This window comes from Pseudorca crassidens, chromosome 2 (genome assembly GCF_039906515.1).
Source record: "Pseudorca crassidens isolate mPseCra1 chromosome 2, mPseCra1.hap1, whole genome shotgun sequence".
Taxonomy (NCBI): domain Eukaryota; kingdom Metazoa; phylum Chordata; class Mammalia; order Artiodactyla; family Delphinidae; genus Pseudorca; species Pseudorca crassidens.
Genome location: NC_090297.1, coordinates 36,436,479 through 36,452,147, shown reverse-complemented (window position 1 = coordinate 36,452,147; position 15,669 = coordinate 36,436,479). Strand labels below are relative to the sequence as shown.

Genomic DNA, 15,669 nt, shown 5'->3' with positions numbered 1-15,669 from the left:
AAGATGCTCTCCTTGGCACTTGCTATGTGTCTCCCCAGAAGGCCAAGACCACAGGCTCTTTTAGAGTCAAGAAGCATAACTTTAGAGAACATTTCTTGGTTAGAATCCAAGGTCCCTCCAGGGGCCTGATTTGGCCTGCTGTTAACTTATCAGTTAAAACCCCTTTGTTCCTGGCCAAGAGCCCTGAGGTACAGACCTTAGTGTCCTATGTAGAATTACCCCAGTGAAATTTCTCTCATGTCCACTGGTCCCATTTTACAGAAGAGGAGACTGAGGCCCAGTCATAAAGGTATAGAGGATCTGAGTCAGACAGCCCAGATACCTTGAGAGGGTAGCCCTTACTGTGCCTACCCAAACCTGTTCCATCATTTCTAATCAGTGCAGAGGGCTCCCTGCCATGCTGTCCTGCAGGGGGCTCAATTCCAAAGTGCATGCTGCAAGCCCACAGCACTGCTAATTAATGCCGAGAGATACAATCATTTCTAATTAGCTCACTAATCCCTCTCTGCAGCCCTCCTGTCACTGAAGCAGGAAGGGGTCAAAACAAGGGACTCTGTTCCCTCTATCCACTCCTGTGATGCAAGAGGAGTAGAGCTAGCCACTCTGAGACCAGACTGACTGGGGTGGGGGTAGGGGTGGAGCCAGCCAAGGAGGAAAGGGTTCCCCACTGCAAGGCCAGAAAGAACTTCCTGTGGATACTGACCCTGGTGGAAAGCTCATCAATGCAGTTTAGGGAGCGAGACACAGGTGAAAGGTGATGCAGGTGAGAGTCGGTAAGTTACAGTTTAGAGCTTCAGTTGTGTGTAAGGTTCAGAGCCGAATACCTTATACAAGGTAGCTCATTTTATTCTGTATCCAGAAACTAGGTTGTATTATCCATTTTAACAGAAAAAGATAGTCAAGGCAGTTGTCCAGGTAGCTAAAAAGTGGCAAAGGCAGCACAGGAAAGCAGGCCTGACTCCATAGCTTAGAAGGCTCTCCTGTCCCAAGAATGCCCCCAACCGATCAGCATCAACAAAGACTGATCCTGTGAGTGTGCTAGGTCAGAAAGAATATGCACTTGGGGCTCCTGCCTGCTGAGGGTCTGAGGCAGGGAGCTACTCCAACCCTAAAACAGAGTAGCCCTAGAAAGAGCCAAATCAGCAAGAAAGCCACCATCCCACCAGGACTGAGCATGGAGTTTGAGAAACCGTGGTCTGCAGCCTGGCCCGTCTCAATTTCCTGGGCTCTCACTGTAGGAGATGTGACTATGTTCTGGTGCCCCGCTTGATTTTGTGGACAAAGATCTAGACTCCTTCACCTTGACTTCCCTAACCCTTGGACTCTCAGGCTTGGGCCATCTTGACACTCTAGAGCAGGGGTCCCCAACCCCCAGGCCACGGACCAGTACCAGTCCATGGCCTGTTAGGAACCTGGCCACACAGCAGGAGGTGAGCGAGGGAGGCTTCATGTGTATTTACAGCCGCTGCCCATTGGTCGAATTATGGCTTGAGCTCCACCTCCTGTCAGATCAGCGGCAGTACTATATTCTCACAGAAGCGCGAACCCTACTGTGAACTGCGCACGCGAGGGATCTAGGTTGCGCGCTCCTTATGAGAATCTAATGTCTGATGATCTGAGGTGGAGCTGAGGTGGTCCCATCACTCCCAGATGGGTCCATCTAGTTGCAGGAAAACAAGCTCAGAGCTCCCACTGATTCTGCATTATGCTGAGTTGTGTAATTACTTCATTATATATTACAATGTAATAGTAATAGAAATAAAGTGCACAATAAATGTAATGCGCTTGAATCATCCTGAAACCATCCTTTCCCCCCACCACCGCCCCAGTCTGTGGAAAAATTGTCTTACACAAAACCAGTCCCTGGTGCCAAAAAGGTTGGGGACCACTGCTCTAGACCCAGGGCTAGGATGGAGAAGGGATGCTAGATATCAGAAGGGCATTGAGCAAGGTACCCTGAGACTTCTAGAAGCCTGTATGGAACAGTGTGCCAGTACAAAGGTTCCTCCCCTACCCGGCCTAAAGCTCAAGGGAGTGCCTCTCTGGTAAGAAGGAGACTATGACAGACACTGATAATTGAATAAAGGAACGAATCTCATAGGATTGCCAAGGAAGGCATGATACTGGATGCTCTCCTTGCCCAGGCCACCCATGCCAGAAAATTCCTTGTAGTCCCAGGAAAGTCCCTGATGGACTGGGCATCACCTGGAAATTCTCAGATAAGCAATTGAGGTTTGATTATTTTACTGCCATTCATCTTCTAAGTCCTGAACTAAGCTTACTAAAACATGATAGGGAAAGTTTGCTCCCTACCTAGAGGCTTCCACTGAGTAGGACAAGTCAAAGTATTGCCAAGGAGGTAGCATGGCATGGTCCAAGAAGCACAGGCTCTGGAGATAAACAAACCAATTCAAACCATGGCGCAGTTACATCCCAGCTGTGTGGTTTATAAACAAATCACCTTCACCTCTCCCAGCCTCAGTTTCCTCATCTACAAAATGTGTGTTAACACTTCCTCTCAGTTATGATAAAGGTGCTTAACATGGTGCCGGCCCATGATAAATGCTCTCCTTTTCCCAGTCTGGGGCTCAGCCTCCCAGCAGAAACCAAGTGGCAGGAACTGGGGATCTTGAACGTCCATGGCCTCACTCACCAGCTGGCCTAGAGACCCCCAAGCCCCTTACAGACAACCCCCATATATACCACACCCTAGCCAGCACAAAAAACTAGATCATTCAATTGTGTTCAGCAAATAGGAACGTTCCAGAGGCTTGAATCCAAAAGGGGCACGGGGCGGGGGGGCGGGATGGTGGCCTGCCAGGTAGTACATACACGGAGTGCTTTCAGAGAAGGCCTCTAAGAGCTGTCGAGCCCACGCTGATCACCTTTGTGAAATGTGGGCCGACTGATAACTCAAAAAGCCCTGGGATGAGTTAGTTCCTGTTGCCGTGGGAACTCCAGATCTCACTGCATTGTCAAGTCTCAGCAGAGAGGCTGTATTCACACTACTGGGCACTGATTAAAAACTGGAAGAAAAACATTCTCAGCGCCCTGCCGGCTTGTACAGTGAGGTCCCAGCAGTTTGCAAATTCAAAACTGAGCTCCCGCGTGGAATTGTGTGGCTTGTTTCTCATTCTCTGGCACTTACTGACCCCCAGGGTTCTTCAAGGCCTAGAGAGGCTCACGCAAGAGCTGGGGACCATAACCTCCACTAGACAGATGGAGAAACTGAGGGCAGCCGCCTTGGTCAGCATATTCTCAGGAGCTGTGACTGTGAAGAAGCCGCCAATGGGCCCTAATGTCGAAGAGACCCAGGGAAGTCAAGAACTGCAGGCACTGAGGGAGGGAGGAGGCGGGGGGTGGGGCAGAGGGAGGGGCCGCGCAAGACTCACCATTCAGTCGGGTCTGCCGGTTGGCTCGCACTCGCAAGAAGGTCTGGGAAAAGATCCCGGGCAAATGCAAAAAAGAGAAGAGAGCGTCAGCGCGGCCTCGAGTCCCGACCCCTGCCCCAGCCCCAGCCCCCGGTCCACACCTGCCCCGCCCCAAACAGCCCGTAAACAAACCTACTTCCTCCCTCCCGCCGGCCCCCCTGCTCCGCCGGCCGCTCCGGGCCTTCGGCATAGCCGCCGGAGGCTGCTCTAGCGGGACCCCGTGGCCGCCGCGCAGTGCCGCCCCAGCCCCGGCCTCCGGCGCTCCGGGCCCCGCGGCCGCCCGGCCGGCGAGGGCGGCGATGCGGGCGGATTCCCCCCGGCTGCCCGGCGGCGGCGGCACCTCAGCTCCCAACGGCGGTGGCGGCCATGTTGGCCTTGATCACGTGACTCGCCGCCGTCGCGCGCCGGGGGTGAAAGTTCAAGAAGTGGTGGGGGCTGCCGGACCGGGACCAGGAAACAGCGGCTCGCACTCCGGCAGCAACAGGCTGAGGCCGCCCTGGGGTCCCTCCCACCGGCCGCAAAGCCAACCCGCCCGGGTTTTAGTGGCTGCGAGGTCCTCCCACCCTACTGCACGGCCCCTCCCAGCGCGGGGCTCCTTCCGTCCCGGAACCCCGCCTGGCTCCCGCCTCCCGCGCGGCTACCCCTTTGCTGGGGAGATAGCGTAGGACTTCCTGATCGCAGCGGCCCGTCTCACCGCGAGTCTCAACTGTCTCTTCCCCAGTCCCCAGCCTTTCATCAATCCCGATATTAGAGGATTCCCAACGTTTCACCTGTCTTCTGGACAACCTTTGGAGCTGCCACTGGCAACGCACAGCCACGCGGCCAAAGTGGAACCCAGCATCCCTCAAACAAGTGCCTTCTTCCAGGATTCTCAGTTTCTAACGGGATACCACCATCCACTCTGGTGTGCCCACACCAGATAGTTGAGAGTGAGTCGTCCTTGACCCCACCCTCCTTCAGTTCCTCACACTCAAGCCTTCTTTCATCTCAGAGTCTACCTCTAAAGGTCTCCTACCTCTTTTTATCTCCCCTTCTGTGTATCTCCTTCTCGCCCTTCCAGGCCTAACCGAAAAATATCATTTCCTCTCTACTTCCATCTCTACTCTCAGTATGGCTTGTACAAATGGTTGTCGGTGGGCTGACCACTCCAGGTATGGGGCCATGTGTGAGTCCTGGGTGAAGCCAGAGCCCGGCACAGCGCTGGGCACAGGCCAGCCATCCCTGCGTGTTTCTTCAGTGACTATACCTATCTTGGATGTCCTTGCTCTAGTTCTTAATCTTAGGAGCTCTCTAAATTTGCAGCTGTCTCCCATCTGGCCTTCTCATCTCCAGCTTTTCTCCCTGTAACCCATCTTCCACCGTACATGCAGTGTGATCTTTGTATCATGCAAAATTGACCCTCTTTCTTCTCCCCTTTAAATCCTTTAGTGGTTCTCCACTGAGATCTGCACCGCGGCATACAGGTCGTCTCTGACGTGCTCTGCCTATTTCTCCAGACTCTTCTTCTGCCACTCCTGCTCTCTCCTTTTCCCCTCCTGACACCACCTGTAGCTCTTTGAGCACCCCATACTCTGGACTTTGGGCTATATTATTCTCCATGCACCCATATTCCCTGCTTGGATAACTGTTTGTTGTTCATCCTGCAGGACTCTGGGATGACTTCGCTTTTCCCTCAGGGCTGGGTTAGTTGCTTCCTCTGAGTTTTCACAGTCCCTTGGCTTTCCTTTGAACTTGGATATTTTGACTGTTTACAGACCTGTCCCTTCTACTTGGGAGGTCATCTCTATCCAGTAACAGGGTCTGGCATGCAGGAGAAATCCGTGGGGTGGGGAGGAGGATATTTATGAGGGAAGCCCCTAAGCCCAGTGCAGGGCTGAGAAACAATCTAGGATTCAGGGCCAGACAAACTCAAGTTCAAATCCTGACTTGGTTACTTATAATATATGTGCTCTTAGAAAAGTCACTTCTTCTCTCTAGGCCTGTTTCCTTAGCTATAAATTGGGGGCAATGAATCCTAGCTTGCACAGTTGCTATGAGGGTAAAGTGAGGTAATGGTTAAAGGGTTAGGTAACCCAGCAGGGGCTAAGGAAATGGGAATCCAAACCAGAAACCAGTACCGCCTGATTTCAGGGCCAAGTTTGATGATTTTTTAAAAACAGTCCAACATAATTGAGCAACTACTACATGCCAGGTGTTGTGTAAAGATCAGGGGATTCCAGCTTCACTTTCTACCAGTTCCCCTTGTGTTTTACATTCTAACAAAACTGAACTGCTAGTGGGTCCCCAAATACATCATTCTGTGTTACACCTCTCTGCCTTTTGCACATACATAGTGTTGCCTTGATCTGGAATATCTTTTCTTCCTGGTCCACCAAAGTGAACTCCTACTCATCCTGTTCAGTCATTACCTCCTCTGTGAATCTTACTCTGATTTTCTCTTTCATAGCACTTAAAACACTGGGCTGTAATTATCTATTTGCACATCTAACCCCGTGAAGGCAGGGAGCCTGGGCTGAGCATGAGTGAGTACTAGATAAGTGTTTGAGTAAAGGAAGGGAGTAAAGAAGGGGCCTTGGCGAGCCTGTCAGTCTAGTGCAAGAGTCAGGCTCATCATGATAGATTAAGTATGTTCATAATTCTTTGCAGCTCCTCCTATCAAAGAGCTGCATTTCCTCATCCCTTGATTGTGTTAGCTTTGTGAGTTCCAGAGCCTAGGCCTCAAGAGGCCTTTCAGCTTTGGCCTTCGCCCTCTTGGCATGACACTGCCCTGAGACTGCCAAGTAAGGAAGCCAGTCTAACCTCCTCGAGGATGATCGGCCGTATGGAAGAAAACCAAGGTCCCTAATCTCCCAGACATGTGGTGAGGCCATTTTGGACTTTCTAGGCCAGCTAGTCCTCTAGCTGAATGAGCTTAATGAATGAGGAAAGGCCTACTCAGCTGACAGAATCATGAGAAATCATGAGAGATTATAAATTGTATTAAGCCACTAAGTTTTGGGATGGATTGTTATATACTAGAAGATAATGGAAACATACTTAAATGGGTGTTGATATAAGATGATCAGGGCAATAACATGGGCATGAAGGGGTCATGAGAAGAGAAAGCTAATCCGGAAAGGCTTCCCGGAGCAGAGGGAAGTTGGGCAGGTTGTTGAGGGATAAATAGAAATTTGATGGGGTGGGGTAAAATAACCCGGTTAAACGCAGCGTGTGTAAAAGCAGAGAGGCAAGAAAGGAGTGGCACAGCCAACGAGTGGTTAGCATTCATCTGGTGAGCACAGCACACAGGATTCACGGAAGGCAGTATTAGAAATGGAAGCTGGAAAGGTTGACTCTAAATCACAGAGGCCTTGGTGCCATGCCCTTGCACACCTAGCCTATGCCTAGCATGCCATGCCTATGCCTGATGGTTACTCTTCCCCTAGTTCAACAAATAGTGGAGCTGAATGCTGGGGCTGAAATAGAGAGGATCCGCCTCTGAAGGCAGGGCTCTGTCTCCCTCTGGGATAGAATTCTCTGGGATGGAGCCTTGTCTCCCTATCCCAGAATCCCCTAGAGTTGGGTCATTTCTCCATCTTGAATCAGGATTGTTTGGGTGAGGACTGACTGCCTTTCTCAAACCAGGGCTCACAAGAGCAGGGATCCCTCCCCAGGGCTGGCACTTTGGGCTCTGCAGTTTGAGTCCCAGACAAGGGCATCCAGCAGAGGAGGTGCTAGTTGAAGCTGGTGTACAGCCCACACTCCGTATTCCACTCACCAAACTCTGCACCCTGACGCCAGGCTGTGTCAGCTAGGAGGAAAAAGTGCCCAGAGAGAAAACCTCGAATTCCAAGAAAGGCTTCCTGTGTACCAGCAGTGGCCCTGGTTCTCTACCCCAGATGACAGGTCCCTGCTGCCTTGTCTCTTTGCATTAGTCAGGGCTGTGTTTCCCTGTTCACATAAGGGCTCCCTGAGAAGCCGTGCTGCCATTTAGATAGCATGTTCCTTGGAGCAAGCCCTGTTTTCTGCCCTCTGACTGGGGCTCCTGAAGGCAGGGCTCTGTCTCTCCTCAGAAGCTTCTGGGGGAAGCTCCTTCTCCTTCCTACCACAAATAAGGTCTGTATAAGCTGGGATATTACCCTTAGGTCCCCCTCCTGCTCTGATGTTTTAGGATTGTGTAGTTATGCCCAAGGCACTCACAGGCAATCTCTCTCTCTCTCTCTCTCTCTCTCTCGAAACGGAACCCTAGAGGAGACCTCCAGATGGCTGGGATGCTTCCGAAGAGCCCACCTGAGCCCAGGTGACCTTGGCATCTCTCCCTAAAATCCATCTATTTACGGCACATTCCCTGACACCTGTGCCTTTCGGTTCAGTTAGAAGCACTAGACACAGAGGGAATCAAACACACTTCAGGCCTTTCCCCTTGTATCCTGAGGATGGGAGGAGTTAGCCCTAGGCCTGCCCTATAAGGCAGGGCCCATCCCACCCCTCCTCACCTGGTATCTGTCTGAGTGGTGCAGGTCGTCGGTGGCAGACGAGTGTGGTGATGCTGTCGGAGACTCTCCTTCCCTCTTGATGGAAGCAGACAACAAGAGGGACTGGAAGAAGAAAAAGGACACGTGGCCTCAGGCTGAATGAGACCTACAGTCAGTTCCCTAGAGTGTCCAGTCCTATGGAGCTTTTGGGATAGAGGCAGAGAAAAGGAGGGCAGAGGGGTAGAGACCGCTTGAGATTCTGAAGGCATGTGGTCAGGCCCCCCAGAGTGTGGTTGTGGGAAAGGATAGCTTGATCCTAGGGATGGGTGGAGACCCCTGGAGAGGGTCCAACCTCTTCCACCCCAGCAAATCTTTGTCCCAGTGGGGCAGGCCTCCCAGTGGGCTGAGACTATATATAGGCTTTGTTCTCCCATAGTGAGCAGAGACTCTGGGACCCCTCTGAAGGGTTGGGGGTAAAGCCACATCCCTGCTGCCCTGCCTGCCCCTAATACAGGCTGGTGGCAGCCCCGCTATGGAGACAGTAAATTAAATAGTGTGTAAGAGTTTCCTTCGTGCAGCTAGGGATGTACACTGGCTCCATTTATCCCTGTGCTGTGGCGATGACCCCAGCAAAAATCCCAGCAAAATTAATCCCCCCATGTCAGTCCTGCATGGGCTCTTCTACATATGCCCGCAGTTTAGATTAATAAACTGTCTGCTTTAAATTGTACGCGAGCACCACAATTCTAAATACCACATGGCACGTTCAGCCTGCTCTTGCTGCCTCTTGCCAAGGCCTGTTCAACTGCAAACTGGGGCCTGGAGGCCTGAAAGCAATCCATACTTCCTCCCCCCAACCTTTTCCAGCCTGCACAGCCCAGAGCCGGAAGCATACAATTCCCTAGGAGGCCTCCCCAGCTTAGAAAACCATGCCAAATCGCCACTGACAGCCCAAAGAAAGCAATTTGGGAAAGATGGAGCAGCCATTTATCCTTCATCTCCGACTGAGCCTTAGGATGTGACCTGCATGCGGTGGCCACGCTGCACATCCTCAGGCGAGGGCCCTGGGAAGGGGGGCAGCTGCTGGTCTGGCAGGGCTCCCTGACTCAGCCTCATCACAAGAGCAGAGGAGGGCAGAGGCCAGGCAGGGACTGGGATGGGATTCCCTGCAACTTGGAGCCCCTTCCTCACCTACCCAGGCCAGTGGGAGGCCGAGTGGGTGCCTTGGCCCCCAGCTCGGAAAAGAGGTAGGCTTTCAGGCAATGGCCTTTCCTTCTCTGGTCCCAAGGAGGATGCTGAGGAGGGGAAGCATCGTGGGGCCCCTGCCCCCCCATCATGAGAAAGTTCACGCTTGTGTGCTCTCTTTCATTCTCTCTAGGTTAGAAGCCCTGAGAGGCCTCAGCATTACACCTGGGGCAAGCGGAATAAAAAAAGGTCACTGGCGCTTTTTAAACATGGACCAAAAAGCAGTAAAATGTGTTTTGAAAAAAAAATCCCGACATTAAATCATGACTTTTTGCCTGGCTCTTCGCCTCATTAAAAGTGGCCTTTTGGAAGGTAAAATTATCATTGTAAGCGATAAGATCTTTAAGAAAATAATTCACGGCTTCTTCACCCTTTAATATGATAGCCGCCACCGGCTAATTTTTTTCTTAATGGCAACGAGGCCATCAATCTTGTCTGAGGCTCCCTCGCCCTCTCCTCCTCCTCCCTCCCTCCTCCCTGTCCTCTCAGTCTCTTGCTTGAACCTTCTACCTCGTGCCTCTTCTACCCATGACCTGCTTCCCTAAAGCCCCATTCCAGGCTGAGGACAGACCCTGAGACAGGCAGCTTTGGGGGCGTGAGCCTATATCTAGAAGTGGGTGAGCGGTGGCCCTTGCCTCTAAGTCTGATTATCAATGAGCCCACGTTGGTGGTTGCAGGAATCTGCACATATTTAAGACTTCCTGTATGAGTATTCTCACGGGGCCAGGTGGGTGTGCATCTGTGTATGTGGGGAACCAGGTGTGGACGTGGATCGTGTCTGTGTTTGTGCTTTGAACACAGGCCTCACTGGGGTCCAGTCCCCAGCCTGCCGGCCATGCTCAGGTGTCAGGGGTCAGTGGTTGTGGCTGACCTGGCAGCACGTCCGTGACCTGCCTGCCTTAACCATAGCCACTGGCGACTGCAGCCTGGGCCAAGCTCTGCCGGTGTGGCCCCCCACTTCTCCCCCAACGCCTTTTCTCTTTAGGGCTGGGAGGGCTTTGCTTCCTTGGCCAGGGCCTGCATCAGTCTAGGGCTGGGCTAGGTTCCCTGCCCCTCCTCTGTCCAGCTTGCTGTGTTGAGTGATTCCTGAATGAAATTGCGGAGTCCACTCCCACCTTTTTGAAGGGCCTGCAGGGGAGACAGGCCAACCGCCTGGAAGTAAGATTGTCACTCTGGCTCCTTTTCCCAAAACTGCTCTCTCAGAGGTCACCAGTGCTTTTAAGACTTCTAAATACAATGGCCTCCTTCTCTACCCCTTTTCTGCTTGACTGCTGACCAGCCCAGACATTTTGGAATTTTCTTCTCTTAGGATCCTGGGACACCATGCTCTCCTGTGCCCCTCCTCACTCGTCACTGTTCCTCTTCTGCTCCTTCCCTGGCTCTGGGACCTTCTCTTGACCCCCAGCACAGGAGTCCCAGACTCTCTTCTTGGCTTCTGCTCTGATCTCTCCACACACACTCCCTTACTGATTTCATCCATTCTGGGGAATTCCCTGGTGGTCCAGTGGTTAGGACTCCGCACTTTTACTGCCAAGGGTTCGACCAATCCCTCGTTGGGGAGCTAAGATCCTGCAAGCCATGCGGCGCAGCCAAAAAAAAAAAAAAAAGTATCCATTCAGCACTCATTCCTCACTCCCTGTAGAAAGGGCTGAGGATTTCTGCCTTTACAAGTCATTGTGAGAACTTATAAGACAGGATGCCACCTTACTGAGCGGGGGGGAGAGGACACTCAGTGAGTGAGTGTTTAGTCCTCCAACCCCAGGTCCCCACTCCCTCAAAACATCATCACCTTTGGGGATGCAGTACCATCTACCTGTGTGGCCACCTATGGGAGTTCTTGGTACAAGTCATGTCATCCTGCTGAGGCCTCTGGCCCTTCCTTTGAGCCACTTGTCCTTAACTCTTCCTTTCTCCATCTGATGCTTTCAAGCTTCCCTTCCATAGTGTCTGTTCAGAGGGTCAGATTGTCTCCCCAAAAGAGCCCAGCATCCTCTCTGGCTCCCTGTTGCCCTCAGGACAAAGCACATGCACACACCCCATGGTCTGGCTTCTAAGGCCCTGCACCACCTGTCTTGACCTGCACTTCTATATTTTTCTTTACCTGCTACAGCTCACCTTCCTCCTTTGAGTCTCCCCAGACTTAGTGTCTGGGTCCCCCACACCCCCAGGTCATTCTTGGCTTTGACCCCATCCTGACTAGAAGAGAAAGTCAGGTGAGCATACTGTTACTCACATGTATACACACATGTACTCAAGTGCACAGGGCAGCCCGAGGCCTCAGGCTGACGATCAAACCCTGAAAACAGCTGGGGATCCAAGAAGAGCTCCTTTTTCTCAAGAACCAGTTCTGAGTGGGCTTAGGTTAGGATGGGCTGGAGGAAAACACAATTGTCCACCTACCTTGGGGGTGCCTGGAGCCATGGCATCCTTCAGAAGGGAATTCTTACTGCCAAGAAAGAAGAGAACAGGGTGACCATTCCACTTGCTGCCCAGGGCGTGTAAGAGTAGAATAGGAAGAAGATCCCAAGGAGAGAAGACATAGCCAGCCTAGCCCAGCCCCCCACAGCCAAGCTCCACCCAGCCCATTCAGCCCCAGCTGGCCCTGCCTCACTCAGCCTCCATCAGGGGCCAGGGGCCAGAGTGGGCTCCTGGGCAGGGGTACTGACACTAGGCATGGTAGGCTGTCCCGTGGATCTGAGGAAAGGGGCTTTACCTGACTGCTCCTATCAGCCCTGAGGATTCTTCCTGTCCTGCCCCCTTCCTTCCAACCCAGTCCTCAGCCTGCTCTTAGCTCCTATGGGATTGGGGTGATAGAACTGACATGGCTCTTGTCAATTCTCCCTCCAACATGCTGCAAACTGCGTTAGGCCAGGAATGATCTCCCCCTGATTCAATTTGTCAGCCCCAGGCCCTCCGGCATCAGGCGCGGCAGGTGGGCGGTAGCTGGGCCCTGAAATACGGTGGGCGGCTCAGAGTGGGGGGAGCAGGGGTGGGAGGTGATGGATGGGCTGTGGGGGAGGCGAGGACTGTGTTTAATAACAAAATTGGTATGCAAGGCCAAATCCTGCGCTAAGCATGAGTGATCCAGAGCCACGAAGTATTACAAATCCCCGCTAAACAGATGCTGACAATGGAACAAGACGTATCAAATCAGATCCACTTCAGAAACATTAATATCCCTGTTCCTGGCCCTCCCTCCCTGCCACCCCGACTGTGCTCGCCACATCTGTGCTCACACGTTCACTTACGTGCTATCACGCGCACAGAAATATTACATGCACACAGAGGCGCTGGCTGATACACACAGGAGGCAATACAGCCAATTCACATAGGGTCCCCACACAGATGCACATACAAGGTGTACAGGTAGAGCACACCCAAGAGATCCACACAGCACAAAAGACACACCCCCAGGGCAGATACACCGGGCACACACGGGTGGTGTATATACAGGGAACACACACTGGGTCAGGTATAGACACACCCAACATGTGAGCAAAGGCATAGGCAGATTTGGATAAAGTAAGAGTTCTCACCCAGGGCCATTTTGCCCCCCCAGGGGACAATTGGCAACATGTGGAGACATTTTTTTTTTTTTTTTTTTTTTTGCAGTACGTGGGTCTCTCACTGTTGTGGCCTCTCGCGTTGCGGAGCACAGGCTCCGGACGCGCAGGCTCAGCGGCCATGGCTCATGGGCCTAGCCGCTCCACGGCATGTGGGATCTTCCCAGACCGGGGTACGAACCCGTGTCCCCTGCATCAGCAGGCGGACTCTCAATCACTGCGCCACCAGGGAAGCCCCGTGTGGAGACATTTTTGATTGGCAGAAGTGGGGGCAGGGAGTTTTCTACTGGCATGGAGTGGGTAGAGGGGATTAACCATCCTGCAGGGTACTGGATAGACCCTCACAACAAAAAATTATCCAGCCCCAAATGTCAGTAGTGCTGAGGTTGAGAAACCCTGGTGTAAAGGCAGATACACACATATCCATTGTCTATAATTCTGTCAACGTGTGGTCACACCTGCAGGCTCAGACATGCACGAAGAGGTGCAGGCACACAGAGTCCTGTTCCCAGAGATGTGTCCTTAAAGACACATTCACAACTGTCACCCAGGCCTGGATGAAGAGCTGTGCCCACATCCACACAAGCATGCACAGACGCCCACGTGCACCAACACACACCTGACACTTGTGCACACACAAATGTAGACATACATGGATACACACCCACACAAGCAGACACGTACATCACAGTGCAGGGTCCAGAAGGCTTGGCAGCAGCAGGCTGAGGCTAAGATCTGAGTGTAAAAACAGCTGTCTGGGGACTTCCCTCGTAGTCCAGTGGTTAAGATTCGAGCTTCCACTGCAGGGGGCGCAGGTTCAATCCCTGGTCGGGGAACTAAGGTCCCACACGCCACGGGACATGGCCAAAATGTTGAAAAAACAAACAACAACAAAAAACAGCCGTCTGCCTGTCTGATCACACAGTGGGGGCGTCACAGGCAGGAGAGGACCACCAGACTGGGTTCCAGTCAGTGCCATTTTGTTCATAAATGGTCCCCATGGTCCTGCTCCTGATCCAGGCACCAGGGATACAGAGAGGAAACTGAGCTGCTTTTGAGGAACTGCTAGGTGCGAGTTTGTTACTTTTATCTTTCCTTCACTCAGTCAACAAGTGCTGACGTCGCCGTTGTGCCAGCCCCATTCCTGGACTTAACGGGTGCAGAACTGAGGCATCTACTGTATGACACTGTTCTCGCCAGACCCCTGGACTGAAGTCTGAGTGTTATCCGAGCAAGATCAGGGTGAAACAGAAGAGGAAAGAATGAACAATTATTGTGTACCCACCACACATGACAGGGATGGGCTAGGAACTTTAGATGTGTCATCTCTTTAAATCTTCGCAAAAACTTTACAAAGTTGACTAGCAGGCTACGTGACACCTCTCTGCTCACACAGCCCATGCAGGGTTTGGGATTTGAGTTCATGTCTGACGGAGTCCAAAGTGCTGCTTTTCGGTTGGCCACACAGCCTCCTAAAGACACTCAGGGGTTAGGATGGAGGGCTGAGCTCTGAGTTCTTTTTCTCTCTTCATTTTGGGGAGTGTACTTCTGACTCTGGGCTTTAGTTTACTGCGCTGGTGAACAGAAATGGAGACGTTTAGGGCCAGGATGTCCAGCCTCTTCCTTTGCCAGTCCTACGGATCTTTTCCTGGCAATCCTCTTCCCCTTCCCTCGAGTTGGACTGGTACTACGCCAGACTCCTTCCCTCTCCCTGAGCAAGCGCCCCACTGCCCTACCTTTCCTCCAGCAACCTGCTTACCTCCAAGTGTGCTTGGTTCCCCCAGACACAGGAGTCTGGCGAAGGGCCCACCTTGGAGAAGAGAGTCCGAGCCCTGAGCTGCTGGCAGCCGGGCTCCCGCCCAGCCCATCCACTCTGCTCTGCCTTCGTCCCTCCCTGTTTCCACAGCCCGCCCCCAACGATTTCCTCCCTTCTTAGTCACTCGCTGCCTAGTGAACCATGGGTTTTAAATTATAACTGGGACCCAGGAAACGCGTTCCTAAGTACAATATTCATGGGCTGGGCTGACACTTTTAATTAAGGTGATTTACACTGAATTATCCTTGGAAATAAAGAAATGGTGTGCTGCCTGGGAATAAACCATCATCACCAGCCGCCTTTGTAAGTTACACTTCGTTTTAATCTATTTGGGGAATTGTTTATCTAGTTCATTACCCAACCAAACACCGAGGCCGGCCTTAAATAAGGCTTAAGTGGGGGTGGGGGCACTGCCATCTCCACACCCCGCCTCCCGTCTAGAGTCACCCAGCCTCCCTCTGGCTCCTTCCAGCCCCTTTAAAGCACTGACCAGAGGTCCTGCTTCCCAGCCTACAGGCCAGATCTCAAAGTAGGGAAGCCTCCAGGAAAAGGTCTCTGAGCTCAGGCCCCACCAAGCCAAGCCCTCCTTTCAGCTCTGTGCAATCTTTCTGCATCCAAGGCTCTTTCCTCTCTCTGGGTGGAAACTCCTGTTTGAAGGCCACAGAGAAGACTGGGGGCCACTCCCCGACCTACCCTTCAGCCTTCAGCCCCCATCGATTTTCCTGCCTGCCTGTCTATACACATCGTCTCCACCCCATCACCATCCTAGAGAAAGCTTAGCGTGCCCAGAGCTCTGTCCGCTGTCCCCTCCTTCCTTCAGATATCTGCTTCTCTGCCATCATCACTCTTCCCGTGATCCAAGTCAGAAAGCTCTTCCTAGTAAGTACCCCACAAGTAATCAGCTAAGTTCTCTTGCTTCTCCCCCCCACCAGTCTCTCATTATTCCTTCTCTGTTCCCACTGCCACTGCCATTGTCCTAGATCAGCTTCACAACATGTCCCCTGGACCCTGCCTAACCTCCTCACTTGCTTCCCTGCTTCTACCCCCAAATCATGTCCCACACTGGCCTCCAGAGTGATTCTCCTACAGCTCAGCTCTCTGATAGGCTTCTCCAGCTCACTGATGTTCTAATTCCCCCATTACCTCCAAGACCACCCTCC

The 15,669-nt window shown here is 52.4% G+C and overlaps 1 protein-coding gene and 1 long non-coding RNA gene across 6 annotated transcripts in view; one reads left to right on the top strand and one right to left on the bottom strand.

Moving 5' to 3' along the window:
- RNF220 (ring finger protein 220) overlaps nucleotides 1-15,669 on the bottom strand; it is a 220,303-nt gene that overhangs the window by 15,321 nt on the left and 189,313 nt on the right. For 3 of the 5 annotated variants that reach the window (XM_067725884.1, XM_067725881.1, XM_067725883.1), the window contains exons 4-6: nucleotides 11,531-11,576; nucleotides 7,907-8,008; nucleotides 3,393-3,435 (exon numbers count right to left, since the gene is read on the bottom strand). In XM_067725884.1, coding sequence (XP_067581985.1) covers nucleotides 3,393-3,435; nucleotides 7,907-8,008; nucleotides 11,531-11,576 — 191 coding nt within the window. Of the gene's footprint in view, nucleotides 1-3,392; nucleotides 3,436-3,567; nucleotides 3,748-7,906; nucleotides 8,009-11,530; nucleotides 11,577-13,978; nucleotides 14,268-14,452; nucleotides 14,597-15,669 lie in introns of those variants that run through there. The other 2 variants (XM_067725885.1, XM_067725886.1) reach the window with 2 other exon arrangements.
- LOC137218649 (uncharacterized) lies at nucleotides 3,897-9,410 on the top strand. Its single transcript, XR_010940810.1, has 3 exons — nucleotides 3,897-4,360; nucleotides 7,660-7,710; nucleotides 9,264-9,410. It is a non-coding gene; the product is annotated as an uncharacterized lncRNA (long non-coding RNA).